The sequence below is a fragment of the Berghia stephanieae genome, chromosome 1, assembly GCF_034508935.2.
Source record: "Berghia stephanieae isolate SIO BIC M18660-M18661 chromosome 1, UCSD_Bste_1.3, whole genome shotgun sequence".
In the NCBI taxonomy this organism is placed as follows: domain Eukaryota; kingdom Metazoa; phylum Mollusca; class Gastropoda; order Nudibranchia; family Aeolidiidae; genus Berghia; species Berghia stephanieae.
In genome coordinates, this window is record NC_088360.1 from 36,129,536 (window position 1) to 36,150,251 (window position 20,716).

General features: G+C 34.1%; 2 protein-coding genes and 1 long non-coding RNA gene across 3 annotated transcripts in view; all 3 read left to right on the top strand.

Moving 5' to 3' along the window:
* The window catches only part of LOC144973213 (hypoxia-inducible factor 1-alpha-like), a 42,826-nt gene extending 37,056 nt beyond the window's left edge, over positions 1–5,770 (top strand). Inside the window, 3 exon segments of the mRNA XM_078915383.1 lie at positions 830–1,095; positions 1,926–2,044; positions 4,959–5,770. Of these exon segments, the coding sequence (XP_078771509.1) occupies positions 830–1,095; positions 1,926–2,044; positions 4,959–5,081 (508 nt within the window). The 3' untranslated portion in view covers positions 5,082–5,770.
* A 3,108-nt stretch (positions 5,771–8,878) lies between these two features.
* On the top strand, positions 8,879–12,715 carry LOC144973221 (uncharacterized). The gene is made up of 3 exons (XR_013645514.1): positions 8,879–10,566; positions 11,724–11,785; positions 12,602–12,715. It is a non-coding gene; the product is annotated as an uncharacterized LOC144973221 (long non-coding RNA).
* Positions 12,716–12,719: 4 nt separating this feature from the next.
* Positions 12,720–18,606, top strand: LOC144973227 (uncharacterized). Its single transcript, XM_078915401.1, has 2 exons — positions 12,720–12,817; positions 14,708–18,606. Exon 2 carries the CDS (start codon positions 14,779–14,781, stop codon positions 16,720–16,722), a length of 1,944 nt encoding a protein of 647 aa, XP_078771527.1. The 5' UTR covers positions 12,720–12,817; positions 14,708–14,778; the 3' UTR covers positions 16,723–18,606.
* Positions 18,607–20,716: the final 2,110 nt, after the last annotated feature.

Sequence of the window (20,716 nt, forward strand, 5' to 3'; positions counted from 1 at the left end):
AGTAGTAGTAGTAGTAGTAGTAGTAGTAGTAGTAGTAGTAGTAGTAGGGCACTTCCATAAGGATCATTGACCTATACAATACTTAATTTATTCCACTAACATATGGAAATAAATTTGTATTTTATAAGCACTGTTGCCTTTAAAGTGCCCTCCTTATAGAGTCCTGTCAGCTGCTCTTTCAATTTGTGTAAAGTCTACCATTGTCAATCATTTGGTCAATGACCATTCTCAAAGTTTCATGACTTTATTACAAGACTTTGTAAAGCGTGACCATCCAAATACACATGTAGTCATTGCGATGATGACAATGTATCAGAAAATACTATAACGATTTTTTGCAATGAAGTGCCAAAGGTGCTTATAGATTTTCATAAGTTCATCATCAATAAACATTTTTACATCATTGTAATTGATAGAAAACTTCATTGTACCTTAGATCTTGATAGAACTGAGTGGAAGTTCTCATATCAAAGGTCCCATTGAATGAAAGGTGTCATCACCTCACATATTTTTAAAATGAAGATTTCACTTTCTTTACTGAATCGAAGGTCTTATAGAGTTTAGCTCATTGAATCTGATATTTACTATACAACATATGCTTGAAATGCTATAGAATACTTCCATTAAAAAAAAAAATCTGTTTTACAATTAAAGAGTGCTTCTATTTATATCAATTAAATCAGTGTATAGCGCTTTGAGCATGTTTAGTGGATATTGAGATATATATTTTTAAAAAGCTCAAGGATAGATTTTTTGTTAGTCAACTTGTCAAATTTGTGGAGTTTTTTTTTTTTTCTGTTCTATTAATACATTTCCTTAATACCATCAGTGTGTTTGGACGAACAGAGTATGTCTTTGGGCCAAAAGAAACTCTTTACGAAGAACCAAAACCAATGCCTAAACGAAGCTTGAAGGACATGCTTGGGGAGAGCACTGTAGTTGCCAGCATTGAGCAACCCCCAGAGACCAAATACCTGCAGATGAAGAGACCCCTTGACATGAACTGCTTGGAAAAAGGTCCCCCGACCACGAAGCTTGCAAGGTTGGAACAGTCTGTTAGTACAGCTTTGTCAGCACCCGTTCAACCTTGCAGAGGTAAGTTGATTTTTGAAAAAGATGCTAATATGAAAATAGTTCATGTTTAGATCTGCATTTAAAAAAAAAAAATAATAAAAGAAATCTATTCTTTTTAAAAATAGGGTTGATATGTTTTATAAATAATGATAATGATGATGATGATGATAATAATAATAATAATAATAATAATAATAATAATAATAATAATAATAATAATAATAATAATAATAATAATAATAATAAACTAATAATAATGATGATGATGATAAAAATAAAAACTAATAATAGTAATAATAATAGTAATGATGATGATGATGATGATAATAATAATAATAATAATAATAATAATAATAATAAGAAGAAGAAAAGAAGAAGAGAAGAAGAAGAAGAAGAAGAAGAAGAAGAAGAAGAAGAAGAAGAAGAAGAAGAAGAAGAAGAAGAAGAAGAAGAAGAAGAAGAAGGAGAAGAAGAAGAAGAAGAAGAAGAACGATGATGATAATAATAATAGTAATAATAATAATGATGGTGATAACGATAATGATAATGTGTTTTTAATAGGACGTTGCATTAAATCTCAAATATTAAATTATTTGACTGTCATCAAATGATAAAATAATTATTCATCAAGACCTTTTAATTTAGCCCCTTTCTTATGAAACTTTTTCAAGTTAAAATACTTTTTCAATCTCCCTGGAAAAACTTATCTTTTGATTAAACTGTTCCATGTTCATACAAAAGGATGTTGTTGTGGATCTATTTCAACCATTTCTGAACTTTGACATGAACTCTCACCATGTTATAAAAAAAATTATATTATGCTCATATTCCCCCCCCCCCCTGTCATACAGGAGTAAATGCTGCTGGGAACAAGAACAGTGTACTCCTTAACCTTCTGTTAACTGGAGAGGACATCAGCTATGGCTACAAAGTTAGTCAGAAGCCGATAGTCAGCACCAACACTGCCAGGGTAAATTGAAGTTCTTTTATATTTTTGTATGTTATTTTTTTTTTTAATTCATTCAGATTAACAAGTAAATTTTACACTTCTCTATAATGTAAAATGGACAAGTGCCAAATTCTTGTTAACCCCTGGTTAGTCTTGATCTATCATAGTTTCTTTTCACAACAATTACGACCTTTCATCTTAAAACTGTTATTTCAGCTGGATCGAATCCCAAAAAAGTAAATTTAGAATTGAATAATATGAACAAAAAAAAAAAGAGTTTTTTGCAGTGTAAGAAATTGCATTATTCTCCACTATAAGGAGTTAAAGTCAACCCCAAATTTCATATTTGTGGCTATAAAGTCAATTTCATAATATCAGTTTGATTCAGCGGTTCACGATTGTGTTTAATGGGGCTAAGTCAGACCTGGGCAGGGAGGCACTTACTGTGTCTTCCTCACCCTTATATCTGTTTTCCAACTTGCTTTCTTTCTTTGTCTTGGGATGTGATTACTTGGTTTTATCCTGGCCCTGGCCGGATACCCTAGCTCGGAGGGAAATAGTCAAATGAATGGTTAGTTTTGGGAGATGATATTTTTTTCTTGTAAATCATATCTCTATTATGCACTGTATTATTTTTGTTTATATGTTATAATATGATTTGTAAACATTTGTGTGTATTCCTCTTAGTGGGGACCTGTGCTTGTGCCTGGATGAGACTTTTGGGTGATCTGAAACTAAGTACTTTGATAGTGTGTGTGCCTTTTGAATCTACGTCTGTTTCCTATTTGAACCAATTCCCATTTGTCTTAATTTTTCTTGGGTGCTTTAATTGTTATTCTAGAACTTTTTACTATCCCATTTTCTTCCTTTTTAGTGGCGCTGATATGACCTTAATGTGTTGCAAGTGCCATAAAACCCTTAAAAACAAACAATTAGTCAGATCTGCCTACTTTACTAAAAATGAGTAAATTACGAATTTTGGCTCCATCTGCAGAGCAAAATATGACACTCCCATTCAATAAATCATATCGAAAATGAAAATATGATAGTAAATCACATGGCGTATGGACTTAGAAACGTTGTTCAATCTTTCTGAGAGTAAATTGGTCACTTTCAAAGGTCGATTTAATGACTAGTTTTATTTTCCCCATGAAAGTCTTGAGTTTTTAAAATTTTAAGTAGGCAGGTCTTGGCTTAGTTATCTCTGGTAGAGTTTATTTTGATTACAAGCAATGTCCTGATAGTATTAGTTGTATAGAAGTATACACCAAAGCTGCCTACTATTAAGAAAAATTTGTAGAATTATGAAATTTTGGCTTCAATTTCGGAACTTCATGAGCATCTTTAAGTCACGAAAACTTATTGAAAATGAAAATTGATGCCAAACAACATAAATGAAAGGATTTTAAGAGTTATTTAATCCTTGTGTGGGTAAATTGTTGATTTGGAAAGATAACTATGGCAACTACAATTTTTATCCTCTAAAAAAATTTAAGAATTTTTAAATTGTCAAGTAGGCAGGTTTGGTATACGGAATAATTGAATAATATGGAATGCTCTGTCGAGTCAATAAAAATATTAGAAAAGCTCGAATTCGTTTTCAACAGTGGAAAAAATGCCCATGCACGCTTTCCGAAAGATATACAAATATTTTCAGAACTCGTAAGAATATTTCAATTTCTGTTTTAGATATTCTTTGATCATTCTTTTTTTCTTTTTTTTTTTAGACAGTCTTGTGAATTTGTATATACTACAGTGCAGCTCACTTATGACATCCATTATTGCGACAAACACTATATAGCGAAATGGAGTCCAAGTCCTGATTTTTTCCTGTATCATTAGTAATGAAAAATAAAAAATCATTATAACAACACACAGTTCAGTTAAATCCCAGCTTCAAATCGACAGTCGAGGTGAAATTTCTGGTCCAATGAAACATTTGCTTTCCAACCAATGAAATCCTGTAGTAGCAGCCAATGAAAATGCCTGATTGGCCGTCCAACGATATCCAGTCACCTCCAGGCCAGTTGATGAAGGCATTTTCTGTAGGTGAGGCAAAGCGAGAGAAAAACATAATTTATCTGGCACTTCAAATTGAACAGGCATTCACTAGCCGGTCCACATCTATGGAACATTCCCCAGTTATGAGATTCTGTGCTTTTGACCCAATATTGTTATCTCTAATTGCTGATCACGCACACCACACGGATATGAAAAAAGTATCACGATGTCCATTTTGTATCATGATGTCGATTTTTACTTCTACACCAAGTTGAAGAGAAAAGTGCTGATTATAATACCTTGTGCCTACAGCCGAATGCCACAGATGTTGATCAGTTACTGAATGCTTGCAATTCGCAGTGCCACCTAAGCTAGCTTTTTGTCTTGCTTTGCCTCACCTATGGAACAAGTCTCGGAGATTCCCCAAAACTTGACTACGTTCATCAAGAACTGAGAGAATATTGAATGGCATGAGTTTGAACCGCAGAGAAAAATAGTAACGACTGCTGATATTTCTGATTAATTACGATGTTGTTGCAGCTGTGGTGACATAGTTTAAGCAGAGTGGAGATCAACACACAGACAGCGTGGCCTATTATTATGAGACCAGGCAAAGATGATTGTAGACAAGCTAGGAGCAATGAGTCTGCCAGCAAACAATTATTAGCAAGCTATGTCATTTCATAAAGCGAATTGACACTAATTTCAAGATAATTAACTGAAACTGCTACTGTAGCTGGCTGAAAAAAAAAAAGTCTAAGTAATTTACTCCCCCACCCCCCACCATTTTAGGCTGCTTGGCTGTAATTTTTTTTCTGGTCCAGATGATGTCGTCATAGAGAGAGAGGGTGACTGTCTTCTCCTGCTTCTTCTTCTCATATTTCCTCTTCTTCTTTATCTTATTGTTTTTGTTATTTTCATTTTTTTTTTTCAGACCAATGTTCGTGAGACCAACAGATTTGATACTCTGACTCGACAAGACTGTGAGGTCAATGCCCCCATACAGTGTGGCAAGTTGTTACAGGGTGTAGAACTCTTTAATGACCTTGACCTGTGATAAAATCTTAACTTCATTTGCGTTTTGGCAGAATTCAAAGTCTGAGGTTGCCCATTGTACTTCAAAGGCAAGAAGAGGATAAATTTCTGGTCAAACTTATTTAGCTCAGTTTCATGTAACATTTTGATGAGTTTAATCAGATAGAGTGAGTTGCCTAGTTATTGCCTCAAAGCTTTATCTGAAGTGAATTAATTTCTGATCTTATTGATTTATGATTGGCCTACCCATGAAGGCCACTATAGTCATAGTTATAACAATTTATAGCAAGATTGTCATCTTCTAGAAGTGATGATTCACACTGCAGACACTTGTCTTGAATGCTGTCAGCACTCAGTCCACAGGAATTAGCAAGAATCGATTGAATCCACTCATGGTCTTTTTAAACTTTACAGTTATTTGTCTTCCGTTCATATATAGATTAAGCTCTGCATAGCCACCAAAACATCTCTTAAATTAGAAGAAAACAAGTGTCAAACAGTTCCTCCAAAATAGTGACAGGAAAGTTTCAGGGTGTGAAATAGGGTTAAACCTATAAAGTAGTAAAAGCAATGCCCATTCTATTCAAAATCATTTTACAATGATAAAGTAGAGGATGTTGGTTGTGATAACTGAATTAATGTTTTGGATCATTGTCTGGCTGCATTTAGGCTTACTTACTTAATCCTGTACGAGGCATTTCAAAAGAAAAAGAGATTTTAAAAAAAAGTTTGACTAATGCGTGGACTGCCAATTTTGTCTTTTGACTCATTGAATAAATCTAAACTTTTCATACTGATGACAACTGAAATACAGGATGATGTTTTTCTTTTTTTGTTATGGTCTCCAAGGACAGACTCTTCCCCTATCTCACTCTATGAATATTTTTGGAGTTGTATATATAAATAATGCATAGCCTTTATGAATTATTTACACATGTTGAGATTTGATATGATATGATATTATCTTTCGTATGTTTTGCAGTATGTATTGTACATTAATAAAGGAGGAGGAGGAGGGGAAAGTATTGATCACTAAAGGTGAAATAAAAAATGTCTATAATGTTGAAAGGTGGACACCATATCGGTAGATTCGATTCCCACACACCTAACATTTTAAAATAAAAATTTGGTTTCTTTCCCCCTCAGATTGTCTATTGGTTTTTGGTTTGGTTACATGATAGAGATATTCCCCCTCAGATTTTCTATTTGTTTGGTTACATGATAAGAAATATTCCCCCCTCAGATTGTCTATTGGTTTGGTTACATGATAGAGATATTTCCCCTTAGATTGTCTATTGGGTTGGTTACATGATAGAGATATTCCACCTCAGATTGTCTATTGGTTTTTGGTTTAGTTACATGATACTGAGATACTGGGTTGCAAAGGCACATGGAAGTTGTTTTTGGTTTGTTTGGGGTTTGTTTGATTTTTTGATCAAAAATGTTTTAACAATTTTACTATGAAGTTAGATATCAGCTGTATTTTTATTGTTATATTATCCAGTGATTATGTTTTTGTCAGGTGAATTGGATTTGTTTAAACATTTTTATCTTTTACTTGTCCAGTGCATTTTGTTCATTTGTGAATTTGCGATAATATTTTAACATAATCATTAATATAATGTTCATCATGCGTAATCATCATTAATTCAATGTTAAATTTTAAAGGGTGGTCTTCACCATTTCAGTACTTTATATTTGATTTGATTGTTATTGGTAGCAACAATTGTTTCATTGATAACATTATCACTTTAGAATTAGGAATGGTTTTAAGTAATGGATAGATATATGTGTGGCATCTACATTTTCATCATTTTTATTTATATATTTATTTATTCTTTGCAACATAAGTATTATACACTTATAACACATTTCAAGTTGGATTTGGAAAACTCAATCTATTTTCACTGAAATATTTTAGTCTGTTACTTCCAGGATACTCTGCGGGTGGTTGGATGGGAGCATCACCCTTGAATCATATACCTATGATGTTCGCATGGGTGTACGATCCGATAGTGATGTCGTTTCTTCTTCTCTTTACTAGCCTATCCTGCTCCTTTGGTTTGTGATTGTATTTTTGACAGGGGATATTTTTTTTTCTGTAAATCTTCTGCCTGTTTGTTCTTGGTTATTTATAATTTAGCTTATGATATCTTTAGGTTATGATTTTGATTTACATTTGTACTATTTTTGTTAGATTGCTTGTTTTTTTGTTTCAGCGGTCTCTCATATAACCTCAATTGTGTTGGAAGAGACCTAAAGCAACAAACAAACAAAAAAATCCAGGATACTCTCGAGAATAGAATTTTCTTTGTGCATTATTTGTTTAGTCAAAATTGTTGTAATTGATTGTATTTGAAAACATAGTTACTTAATATGTAAACTCCCCCCCCCCCCCCCCCAAATCCTGCCTGGTAGATTTCTTGAATGGGGGATTGGTGAAAAAAAAACATATTTAAAAGTAAAAATTAAACTTAACATTTTATAAAAGTTGTGCTGATAAGATTAATCATTTTCAGTTCGATGTACAGTCTAACATATATTCATGGAACCTCTGTTTGAGGAATTCTTGCATTCCAGGAAATGAGATTGAATTCCCAATTTATGTCCTTCATTTTCTTTTAACTGTTTCATTCATCACCAAACTATTTCACAGATTCAATCAACAGCAAACAAAGCATGAGCTTTACCATTGAATAAAACACATACAATGATCTCTCATCTCTCCCACTCTTCCTCCTCACACACATTACACTCACCCTGTTAGTCGAGCTTGATTATCTTTCCCCCACCCTCTACCGCAAGCTGTACTGTCTTAGTTACCTCTCACACCTACTTTTTCTATACCGATAATCACACTATTTCTGAGGTTCAACGTATATGTGTTAGACTGTATCTTGATCATTAATTGAATTTTTAAATTTAAATATAACTTTCCATTCTGCTTTAGTTGTAGAAATAGCTCAATCGTGAAGTCTTGAGGACTTGCATAATAACACACACATTTGCATATATATACATATATATATATATATTTATATATATATATATATATATATATATTATATATATATATATATATATATATATATATATATATATATATTTATATATATATATATAAATATATATATATATATATATATATATAAATATATATACATATTTATATATATTATATATATATATATATATATATATATATATATATATATATATATATATATATATGTATTAATACCGGATAGGGAGACTTTTGGTACCCCTATTAGTTCATTTTACAGTACTTTACCAATAGGGAGACCAAAATCCGGTCCCCCTATTGATTTGACCTCTAGCACATTCACTTTTCTGATTTTAGTTTAAGGTTGTCAACCCAACCGTCAAGGATATATAATTGTAAATCATAGTATTGAAGTTATTTGTTAAACACCACAGTAAGAAGAGTTATGCCTAAATTTTCACGTTGGTCAATAAGGTGACCGCCTGAAAAAAGTACAATAGGGGTACCAGTGTTTTCATCGATATATTTCAATAGTGAGGCAATATATCTTTCCGAAATTTTCTCTAAAATTCTAGAGCATTATATGGATTTTTATAGTAATGAAAACCTAATATAAAATTGTGTGAAAGTTGATGAACTGAGGAATGAACAAGATATACGAATTATAATCTATTTTTAGAAACAGATTTATCGAATCTTGGTCCGGATTCTTATCTTGGTGACAAGAGACAAGCAAACATAGTAACTCTTTTTTTCGTGAAACGTATGTTTAGTCAATTTCGCGCATAAAGAGGCACTCGGCACTCACTCACTCCGCAAGTCAGTAGTAGGTAGTTATCAGCTTTAATTCTTAGTCAAACGCTTCATCAAACCCATTATTGAGTAGCATGTTGATGCCTGATGCCAGTTGAAGCCATCTCGACGTCGTGAAATGGAGCATCTTCTGTCATAGCAGTAGAATCGTCAGATGCCGCATTTAAATCCTCCATTCCAGGCGTTGCTGTTGCCATATCGATCTTCGAAATGATTTGGTCTAGACGTCAAGTTGACCCGTTCTATGTCTGAAGAGATTTTAAAGTGCAATACCTAACATTATATCTTGATCTACAAAAGAGTCTTTTTAAATGAACCGCTGTGTTTCTATATTTTTCAAGAACCAATGATTATCTGATAACCACTGACAACTGACTTGCGAAGAGAGTGGCCGACGGACGTCCTCTCTATAGCCGCAAGTATTTTTTCGTCACTTGCTGAGTTCCAAACTAGACGTCTATGGCATCGTGGGGTAAATTGATGCTGGAGGCATCATTGAAGAGACACCGAGATAATTTAAATGGTAAGTTATTGGCCATTCTTATTACATCACTGTTGATTTAAGATTTTCAATAGGGTAGACATCACACTAGGTACTTTGGTAAAAAATTCAAATTGGATTGAGCTCAATGAAACCTATATCATTTTAAAGTGCTTTTCAACACGATTCTAATGATACCAAAATTGTGAAAATCAGATAAGCAGAAAAAAAGTTGTGTTAGTTTAAAGGCTGACAAATGGTCTTCTATTTGCCTTTGTTATTTACTGACGGACTTTGTGACCTGAAAATTGTTGCATTTCCGGTAGTAACCGCCATTTGGATTTCAAAACTGGTCTAAAATGACCGCTAAGATTTGAGTAAGGATTTTACTGGAACGAATTTCATGGATGCGGTATACAACTTTGCCCTGAATTTAATTTTATAAAAAAGTTAAGATGTTAAATAAACGTGCCAGCATGAAATTTTGATTTACCAAGTTCTAATCTTTTAATTATCCAAAGCTAAATTATACCCTATTTTATCCATAATCAAAAGTTATACTAAATTGTCATTGATTTTAAAATAAACTACACCAAACGATAGAGTAATTTCTCCTGAAGAAAATAAGACATAAATCATTAAAATCCATCCATAAACAAAAAATCTATGGAACTTTTTCTGAGACCCATCACTCAAAAGTCCAAAAAATCGGGTCACAGCCACTAGGCCATTTATCGGCTCCCTGCTGGAGGGCCAAATGGACGTTTACCAAAGTACCTAATCACACACACACCGATTGATGATTGTCACTTGTCAGTCAGTCATTTGGAAGTGGAGTCAGATAATTCGGGAACTTCTGTAGACTGTAGATTCACACTAGTAAGATCTGTCGTTTACTACTACTACTACTACTACCACTACTACTTTTAGTTTTAGCGCTATCCAACTCAACACTTCTCGTGTTTATTTTATTTTGGCAAAACTAGAATGGATTTTTGAAAAGAATATAAAAAATAATTTAAACTTAAACCTGTCTTTGCATCTTGCTTTATGCATACAGTATGCCATATCACAAAATCATAGTTTAATGTTGAGAATATGCTATTTCTTTTGTAACTTCAGATCAGAGAGATTTGAGCTTTAAAAATCCTGAAAAATGTCTTGCTGTCAATCCAGACAACCCTTTTGATGTGATCTATGATGTTAATGGTAAGAATGTAATTTGATGAGGAAATGAATAACATTTAGGTACACATAGTTTGCTTTTTTTTTTTTTTTTTTGAGTCATGATGTTTAATACTATTACAGTCCACTCCGGATAATTGCAACTCGTTTAATCGCAACTTTCGGTTAATCACAATATTTCCTAAGCAATGGAAATAATTCTATATAAAAGTCACTGGTTAATTGCAACAAACTTCGGTTTTTTAAAAAGTGGTAAATTCAAGAAATCAAACAGTATATCATGATTAAATTTCATCATGGATGAAATCGTGACAGGTTGAAGAATCGAGAGTGAGCAGGATTTAATGCTACAGTAGTGTGTCACCACTCTGTTAGAGTCGAAAGAGGGCGGGGCTCTGCAGTATGGGTTTGTGACGTCATCGGTGGCCATTAAATAGAAGAGGGGTGGGGCTGGTCATAATCTTGACAACAGGTTATAAATGACAGTTATAAAGAGAGACTGAGCGATATCCTTTGTTTTAGGATTAACAACTGTGCATTGTGACCAACGAGTTTGGTGAGAGCTTATTGTCTCTCATTAAGGCTAATCTCTTTAACTCTGACAAATGTTGAATTGTTGAGAAAAAAGATTGAAACTTCTTCCAATCTGAATAAGATGTCGGCTTGCTTCATAGCTGCTTTTGGTTGACAAATCTACACGGGGCTGCCATATGGTTTTTGTTTCAATCAAATTGCTCTGTATGTGGTGGACTAAGAATATTATTTACTGGTTTGAGTTGACAATAAATGTGTAAAATGTTGAAATAGTGGACAGGAAACTGAATTTCGGTTAATCCCAACATTTTCGATGATCCCAAGGTATTGCGATTATCCTAAGTGGACTGTACCTGAATCTTGAACGAAAAACTATCATATGGATATGATTATAGACAGATTGGTTTCTGGAATTATATTTCCGTCCTCCCTTGCCAACTCTGACGTTCTTGAAATTTAAAAGAAAATAGCCAGAAGGTTTCGGACTTAATTTTCTTTTTTTTCCAAAGGACAATAGTCATAAGGTAAATAATTTTAAAAAATCCTTTTACAGCACAAGATGGCATGATTTTTTGTTTAAGAGTTTAGAGAAAAACTTGCACATGATAGTCTTCAGCTTTTTTTTGTTGTTTTTATTTTCTATATAGACTCCAACTCAGAGCCTGAAAGTGATGCAGAACAAAGTTCCATATCACATGATTCATTTGTGGTAAGTTTGTACATTAAAATAAAATCATAACATTTGTATAGCGTTTATCCACAGTTGGCACCATGCTCAAAATGCTTCACATCACCATATTTTGTGGTGGACAAAACACATTTGCCACAAAAGATGAGACCTGCAGTCTGTTAGGCGCAATACAATATTTCAGGACAAGGACAACACTGTTTTACACCAGTGAGATCTCCTAGTTTTTTGTTGTTAAAAATTTTTCTTTGCAGTGGACTTCGCCAACAATAACACTATTTTAAACCTTCCTCGTTATATTTTGAAGTGATATTCATTGATGAGCCATTCACATTTGAAGTCGTTTGTTTTTTATTTGACAAAATGTGAAAATGATGCGTTTCCAGGAAAAATTAAAATAGCTTCTGTTGGGATTATACTGTTGATCTCGCATTTTGTCCAAATTCTCTTGCATCGTAATGTTTATCAACTTTTTTTGTTAACTATATTGCAGTTGCAAGGTTAGGAAGTTCATATTGTTGCAATGACAACCGTTTATATGTCCAGAATCGTAGTGATATAAAAAATTGTTTTGTAGTTGTTGGTCCTGGTGTAGGATTTAAAGAGTTGGTTAAAAACGGTTTACTGAAACCCTGGTTGGTGTATCTATATTTATCCAAGCACAGTTGAACATATTAAATACTTAGACAATATGTCTGCCTTTCTCAACTCTTTTTTATTATACTTGCATTATTAACCAGCTAATTGTTTAGTTGGATTATTAAACAATGGCTCTTCATGTTTATTGTCAACATGAATAAATTGATTGATCTGTCATCTTTTCCACAAAATATACAGGGTCCCGATTTTGTTGCTGACTCCGAGTCTGATTCCTCTACGTACTCTGTGAGGTACCCAATGCTGAGTACATCATTGTCTTTGGAACCTAGTGCTCATTCCCCAACTCAGTCAGAGCCTCATCCACAACTATCACAGACTGAACCTCGTTGCCAGTCTGGACCCAGGTTCAACCCGAATGCTATACACTTGCAAACCAACGTGTTACGTGCAATGGTGAGTCATTTTTTTGTCATTCTTCTCCTTTGATATTTGTGGGATCAATTTTAATTTACCCATTCCTTTTAAAAGAAAACTTCCACCCCCTCCATGGTGCTGCATTTGTGTTATTGCATTTTTTTCTGTTTTGGCAGTGCTGCGTCGCAAAATACGCTACCATTTACATAACAAGCACAAATCCAAATTTGATAGGGTGGAATCTTAGAATCTGAAACCCCAATGTGTGAGTGATATCAGTGAAACCAGCCATAAAAATGTTCATGTTTATTTTATTGGGGTTTTTTTTGTCTGTAATAGACTTAAATTGTTTGTATTGTAAGTGTTAAAATGGTTTTTTTGTTACAACCCATCTATATATTAAAACTGTTTCTTTGTATTTCTATGATGCTTAAGGCTTTTTTTCACAGACCAGCTGGAAACTTAACGAGAATCAGAGTAGATAACATTTTTATTAATCTTGCAACCTAAACAGTATATGATGATTGGGAGCATTTAAAGAAAAGCACATTTTCTTTTTAATTTGTCGGTACTAAAATTATACTTTGATAATGTCTGCTGTGCTACAAACCCTTTTGACTTCCAGGTTCAATATTTTTCTTTATTCTAAAATTCTTGGGTTTCCTTTCAATGACAACTGAGATCATTAAAATTCAGCTCACAACATGATGTGTGTAGATTTGATGAAAACATATGTTCGAGTTGAGAAGCAGTGTTCACGAACTTGCTGATCGTTTTTACTAGCATTTATTTTCCTAACTTACCTGTGTCAATTAACAAAGGCAAGACTCAAATATTTTCTATCTGAACAGTGTGTTTGTTATTGAAATATTTCCGGCATATACATGTCATATTTCATTCCCACAAAATATAAATCAGGATTAAGTTGTCTGGGCATCAGCATCGTTCAGGCAGTTGGGGGGAAGTCTTTAAGGAATTAATGAAGCCGATGCTCAACCGGTCTGGAGGACGTTTGATTGATGTCGGCTGTTTGTTCTGCCAGCCGGTGATGTTTTCTCACTCCCTCAATGACAAAGAAAGTCATTGTTATGACTATGAACTATAGTCTATTATTACTTTTGTTACTATATTAATTGTTACTTATTGCCGCTACTGTTATTATTATTATTATTATTATTATTATTATTATTATTATTATTATTATTATTATTATTATTATTATTATGATATTGCCTTCATTGCATTCTATTACTATTATTGATATAATTAATTTCTGATTGTTGTAAATAATTTATGTGAATTGAATTTTGTCGATTGGCCAAGGGCCTACAATAAACTTAAATGAAATGTTAGTCTTTGGATAGGACTTGGGTCTATTCTTGATTGCTTTTCCGCCTGGGTCGAGTGAAGCATTTGGAGTAAATTTTGTTGCTCAACGTAAAAAACATTCCGCTGATACTGATACCTCCAAGGGGTGGTTGGGGAAAAACCTAAAATTCTTTTGACATTCTGTCTGATTATTCGCTGAAACAACAAAGGACAATCTATGTATTCAGATGAGACTTCAATGTGTTACTATTCCGATTTATGTTCATATTTTGATTATAATGAAGTGGGAACCCTGAACCCAGTGAAGTGGGTGGATTGATCTATTTATTTCTATTTCAAAACAAAAATATGGCGTCTTTTCACTGGATTTGTTATGTGGCAGAGGTCTCCACAAATCTAACATACCTCTTCCAAAGGAATAGATGGTAGAAAAGTATATAACAAGAAGGAATTATGACAGTTACTTGTCCAGGCCTTAAATATTTGGAATGCTATTCCTCTCTATCGCTGTCATGTAGCTGATGTGCATACGGTCTGTCTATTGATTTATTTTCATAGTTCATAGCATGATGTGCTTTATTTTCTTCTTTTTTTTTCCAGAGAAATACAAAAAGCCAAGGAGACCCTGTCCATACTGTGGACAGTTGCAAACAAAACTCTCAAGGCATTTGATGAGGAAACACAAAGATGAGACAGAAGTTACAGAGGCCATGAAACAGCCTGTAAAGGAAAGGGATAGAACAATGGATTATCTCAAGAAAAAGGGCATTTTTTATTCAAACACTAGAAACAATTCAATAGTTATGCGTGAGAGAGCACAAGGGTCACATGAAGTTGTTATGTGTGCTGGCTGTAAGGGGTTTTACTCTGGACGAAGGGTTTATGAACACAAAAAGAAATGTAGTACTGAGCATGCTCTGTGTACTGGGGTTGTAAAATTTTATCCCGTGGCTCCCAATGCAAGTAAAGAAATAAAGGAGAATATTCTTGACAAATTTCGGAATGATGAAGTGGGAAATTTGTGTCGATCTGACAAAGCTATAGTATTGTTAGGAACAAAATTGTGGAGTAAAAGTTCAAAGAAGGAGAGAAAAGTTATAATGAGTGATTTACGCATCTTAGGAAATTTGATTTTAAAAACTAGGAAGAGAACAAATCAACCTTCTTTCTCTGGAGAGGACGTGGTGAAGCGTTGTAACTTTAATGAAATATCGCAAACCATTTCTGAAATGACTTTGAAAGAGGATGGGACATTGAAAGCAGGCTTGAAGCTTTCAATTGGATTTATATTGAAAAAGTTAATTAATTTCTTAAAAGGGGAATATATAATGCAAAACAAAATGGAAGAATCCGCAGAGATAGATTTGTTCAAAGCTGTCCTGGATTATAATTGGGATAGTATTTTTTTTACAGCCAGAGTTCAATGTGAAGCAAAGAGAACAAATTTGAGAAAACCCAAAGAGATGCCATTAGAGAATGATATAAAGAAGCTACGGCAATTTATTACTGAAGAGATGGTCTGTATTTGTGAGGATGATTATCAATTATTTGATTCACATATGTTTGTTAGGCTTCGCTATGTCATCGTAGCTAGGCTTACAATGTTTAATGCGAGGAGAGGCGGAGAACCCGCAAGGATGTTGTTAAAAGACTGGAATGATGCAGATTCAGGTGTATGGGTTGATCCCCAGCTTGTACAACATGTCACTGATCCTCTGGAAAAAGCGTTACTTGAGAAGTATAAGCTGGCCTATCAGTCTGGAAAGGGAAGCAAGATGTTGGTCCCTGTGTTGATACCCAATGACACAATTCAGCCTTTAAGGAAACTTGCACAGGAGCGTAAAGCTGTTGATATTTCAGACAACCCATTTCTTTTTCCAAATACAGGAATATCCAAAGATCATGTAAGTGGTTACATTGCCATCAAATATGTCACTTCCTTAGTAAAGGATTTAGAGAAACCCCAGTTGTTAATAGCTGATAAATTCAGGCACCGAGCTTCGACATTATTTGCCTTACTTGATGTCCCACAACACGAGAGAGATGTCTTCTATCGACATATGGGACACAGTGAATCAATCAATCAAAACATTTATCAGTGTCCACTTGCAATACGAGAAATAACAGAAGTTGGTCATTTTTTGGGTCAAATTGATAACTCAGCATCGGTCACTGGGGAAGGAAATTGTAACATTGAAACAAATGACTCTGTAGTGAATAGAGACTCAAATGCAAATTTTGGAACATCCATAGTAACAGCTGCAAATCAAGAAGAAATATTTGATGGTGAAGCAGGAGTGCCAAATCAGCTTACGTGTTCTTCAAAACAAACTGAACCCAAGAGGAATTCAAGCAAAAATCGGAGATACATGTCATGGTCAGATGAGGATACAGATAGAGTCAAGTCATATTTTAAAAACTTTGTCGAAGATGTTTCAGCACATGGTTCAAGGGGATCATTACCTAGAAAGTCTGAAATTATTCTGTTCTTAAAACACCACAGGGTATTTTCACAAAAAGGAATCCCTGAAGGTACACTAATTAGTTTGGTGAAGACAAAGATTTTTAATGAAAGAAATAAATATAGAAGGGAAAGAGCGTTTCAATCGGTGTAATGACAATCATGAATTTGATTTGTATTACATTCATTGTTTTGTATAGTGTTATTGACATATTTTGGGGGTTTACAAAAACGTTTTATCTTTATATAGTACAATCTGTTCATCATTGCAATATCCTTTTTTATATTATATGAACATTCATTTGCTCAGCTTGAGAGACAAATGCTTTGTAGAACCATAGCTGCCAACCGTTCTGTTAAAAACGGATTTGTTCCGTATTTGACTTCCTGAGTCCGTAAGTGCTTATTTTTAGTTCAAAATCCGTATTTTGTAATTTTTGACTAATTTGTGGTAAAAAAGCCATGTGAGCCTAATGAATTATTATTATTGATCCATTATTATTACTATTACTACTACTACTATTGTTGTTATTATTATTATCATTATTATTGGTGTCCAGTGAGAGCATAATCTCCATTTGTGTAGCTCTTTAATTTGAATTATGCCTCTATCATAAATGATTTTCAACAATTAAAAAAGTTCCATTCGTTTATATGACGCCTGTATTTTAATCAAACCTTTCATAATGTATTGGAGATTTGCATAGGATATGGATGTTAGCCTCGATATACTTTGAATATTCTAAGACAGTATTGATACTTTCACTATTTGTTACAAATATTATTTTAATTAAGAATAAAATTAAATCCACCTTTTTGATTGGAAGGTATTCAATAAGAAAATCAATTGCTTATATTGATTAAAGATGACAATGATTATTTCCCTTTATTAATTTATGAAATATATAAATTTAATCCCTTTAAAAACATCTTCATCTGATTTTAATTTTTTTTTTTCAAGCAAGCTTTTGTAACGGTTTAGGTTCAAGAAAAATAAGTATACTCCATTTTTAGGTGTGTTTATCTTGTCAAAGTAAAGAAGTAGGAATTCTCTAATATTTAGAGGTGCATTTTACTATAACTACTATTATAGTATACTACTTAAAGACCATTATGTTGCATGAAAGAAAACATATATGCTATCGTCTACTTTTTATCTGAACTCACCTAATTTTTACCCCAAAACGCCCTCTCAAGTGATGTACCAGGTTGGTAGTTATGCATTTCTAACCATCTTAAGTTATTTCATTTATTTTACAATTGTGCTTCTTGTGTATTGGTCCTTATCAAAGTTGAGGCAGTTGAATTCTTTCTTTATATTGTCCGTTCTGAATTTTGATCTCGTTGTGGAAAGCTCCCATAGCGGGCAGGGAGGTACACACTGTGTCTTCTATCCCCTTATATCTGTTTTCCAACATGCTTTCAGTCTTTGTCTTGGAATGAGATTACTTGTTTTTTTCCTGGCCCTCGCCGGAGTCCTAGCTGGGAGGGAAGCAGTCAAATGCATATTTATTGTTTTGGGAGATGATATTTTTTTCCTTGTAAATCATCTCTCTGTTATGTATTATTACTATATTTGTTATTTTTTAATGTATAATGTAAGCATTTGAGTGTGTTCCTCTTTGTTGGATTTTGTTCTTGTGTCCGGATAAGACTTATAGGTGATCTCAAACTAAGTACATTGGTGATACGCTCTTGGAATCTACATCTGATCCCTATTTGTTCCCAGTTCCCCTATGTCTTACTTTCTCTTGGATGCTTCAACTGTAATTCTAGAACTTTTTACTATCCAATTTTCTTCCTTTTTACTGGCGCTGATATAACCTAAATGTGTTGCAAGCGCCGTAAAACCCTTAAAAACAAAACAACAATCATTGTGGAAAGTGTCATTTTAACGATTCAAATGTGCTGGTACTAAACCCGATAATTGAGCAACATTTGGACTAGCCTCTGTCATCTCAAACTTGTTAGTGTTAGTAATAGTAATTAAAAAGGCTGACTTTTATATGTTGCGATTCGATGAAGGGGGGGGGGGGGGGGGGGGGCGGGGGCGGCTTCGGCACACATCGCCCCTCATCCCGGGCCAAATGAGCGTTCCTTATTTTATTTTTGAAAAGTTGGCAGCTATGTAGAACTATCTGAAAGAATCAGATATGGCAGAATAAAAAGTCTTTCTACTAACCCTAACTTAATTGGCCAATGTAGCTTTATGTTCAGCATTGTCTAGATACCTAATGTAAAATTTCACTATTCTTTTTATGATAATTTTAAGAGTTGCAATCTTTAGAGGTGACTGTCAAGAAATGACACCTCTGTGCATTTAATTTCATTCTTTCTTTATCCCCTCATCCTCCTTAATCAGAATAATAATAATTAATAATGAAAAAAAATGCAGCAACGACAGCTTAGAACGGCATAAAGTGCTTAAGAATTTTTTTTTTTGCATTAAACTTTATTCAAACGATTTTCAACACTTTTGCTTCACAGTTTATGCTTTTTAACAAATGCAATTAAGCAACTTACCAGCAACAAAATATTGGTTTGTTATCATTTGAGGGTTTTATCAGTAAAACTGTTTCTATCCTTTTATGTTGCACTGTACACATAACAAACTTCATGCTTTTATTTGGTGACCAAAGACTTATGTGATACAGTGGATGAATGTTTGTGATGGCTTTTGGAACTGAAATAAACCTGCAATATGATTTGTAGACTTCTATCGTTATGTATCATTTTTCGGTCAAATGTAAATGTAATTTTACACGAGCTTGATGTATCATAAAACCCACAATGAGCTCAACGTGCAGCTGGTAGTGGTAGTACATTTATATGGACACGAACAACGTTGTTACAATTCAGTAACGTACTCCAATTAACACAAGTGAGACTGTAAATGAGACTTTTACAATGACTCTGCATCGCCACAAATAGAATTCGAACCCTGGCAACTCGGGCGTCAGACGAACTGTCTACCACGAAACCAAAGCAAGCATTGTGCAAGTTAAAGTGAATGAGATGTTGATTGAAGCCGTTCATTGTGTCCATCAGATCTGCTGTCCTATCCATCCAACTCCATTCACTGGGTGGGGTTCCCGACTTCCCATAATGGGCAGGGACGTACTCGTTGCGTCTTCTATCCCCCTATGTCTGTTTTCCAACTTGTTTCTGTCTTTGTCTCGGGATGGGATTACTTGGTTTTGTCCAGGACCTGGCTGGGAGGGAAACAGTCAAATGTATAGTTCGAGTTTTGGGAGATTATATTTTTCCCTTGTAAATCATCTGTCTGTTATGCTCTTTATTGTTTTGTTTACATATTATTTATGCTTTGTAAACATTTGAGTGTATCCCTCTTTGTTGGGACCTGTGCTTGTGTCTGAATGAGACGTTTAGGTGATCTCAAACTAAGTACTTTGATAGTGGGCTCTTGGAATCTACTGTTTCCTATTTGAAACAAATCCCTTTGCCTTACTTTTTCTTGGGTGCTCTAATTGTAGTTCTAGAACTTTTTACTATCCCATTTTCTCCTTTTTACTGGCGCTGATATGACCTTAATGTGTTGCAAGCGCCGTAAAACCCTTAAAAACAAAACAAAACAACCAAGTCCATTCAGTGGTATACAACAACAACAAATAAACTCCTCTGCCTGGTCCCTTCTATCTCTGATCTTAACCTGGGTCGTCAGGTTTCTAAAGGGGTCGGGGACTGCAAAAACAATGGCGCACGGAGCAACTGGGAATATTTTTTGCCGTGTTTGAGTCCCAGGTTATTTCCCTGAGCGCCCCTTCTGAGGGATGGACCTTCCCAGGAGTTAGTAAATGCGTTGCTCGGCCATTTCACTCTACGCACACTGGGATAAGCTTCGACACTATGGCCATGAAGCTCTTAATCTTAAGGACTTACTTTATTTTAGACAATTTGGTGGTAGCTCACTTGAAAATGCACTCTTAGGTATACACATATATAAACATATACTGGGCTCCCTAAAAGGGTTTTTAATGTGGTCTCCCTAAAAACATGTTTTTACCAAATGTCTCCTTAAAGCTACAGAAACACTTAGTAAAACAGTAGGGGGACCGAGTAATTTTCTATATACCATTGTGATCATCAAGCATCAGAATTGTGTTCATAAATCATTGTAGGGCATCAAA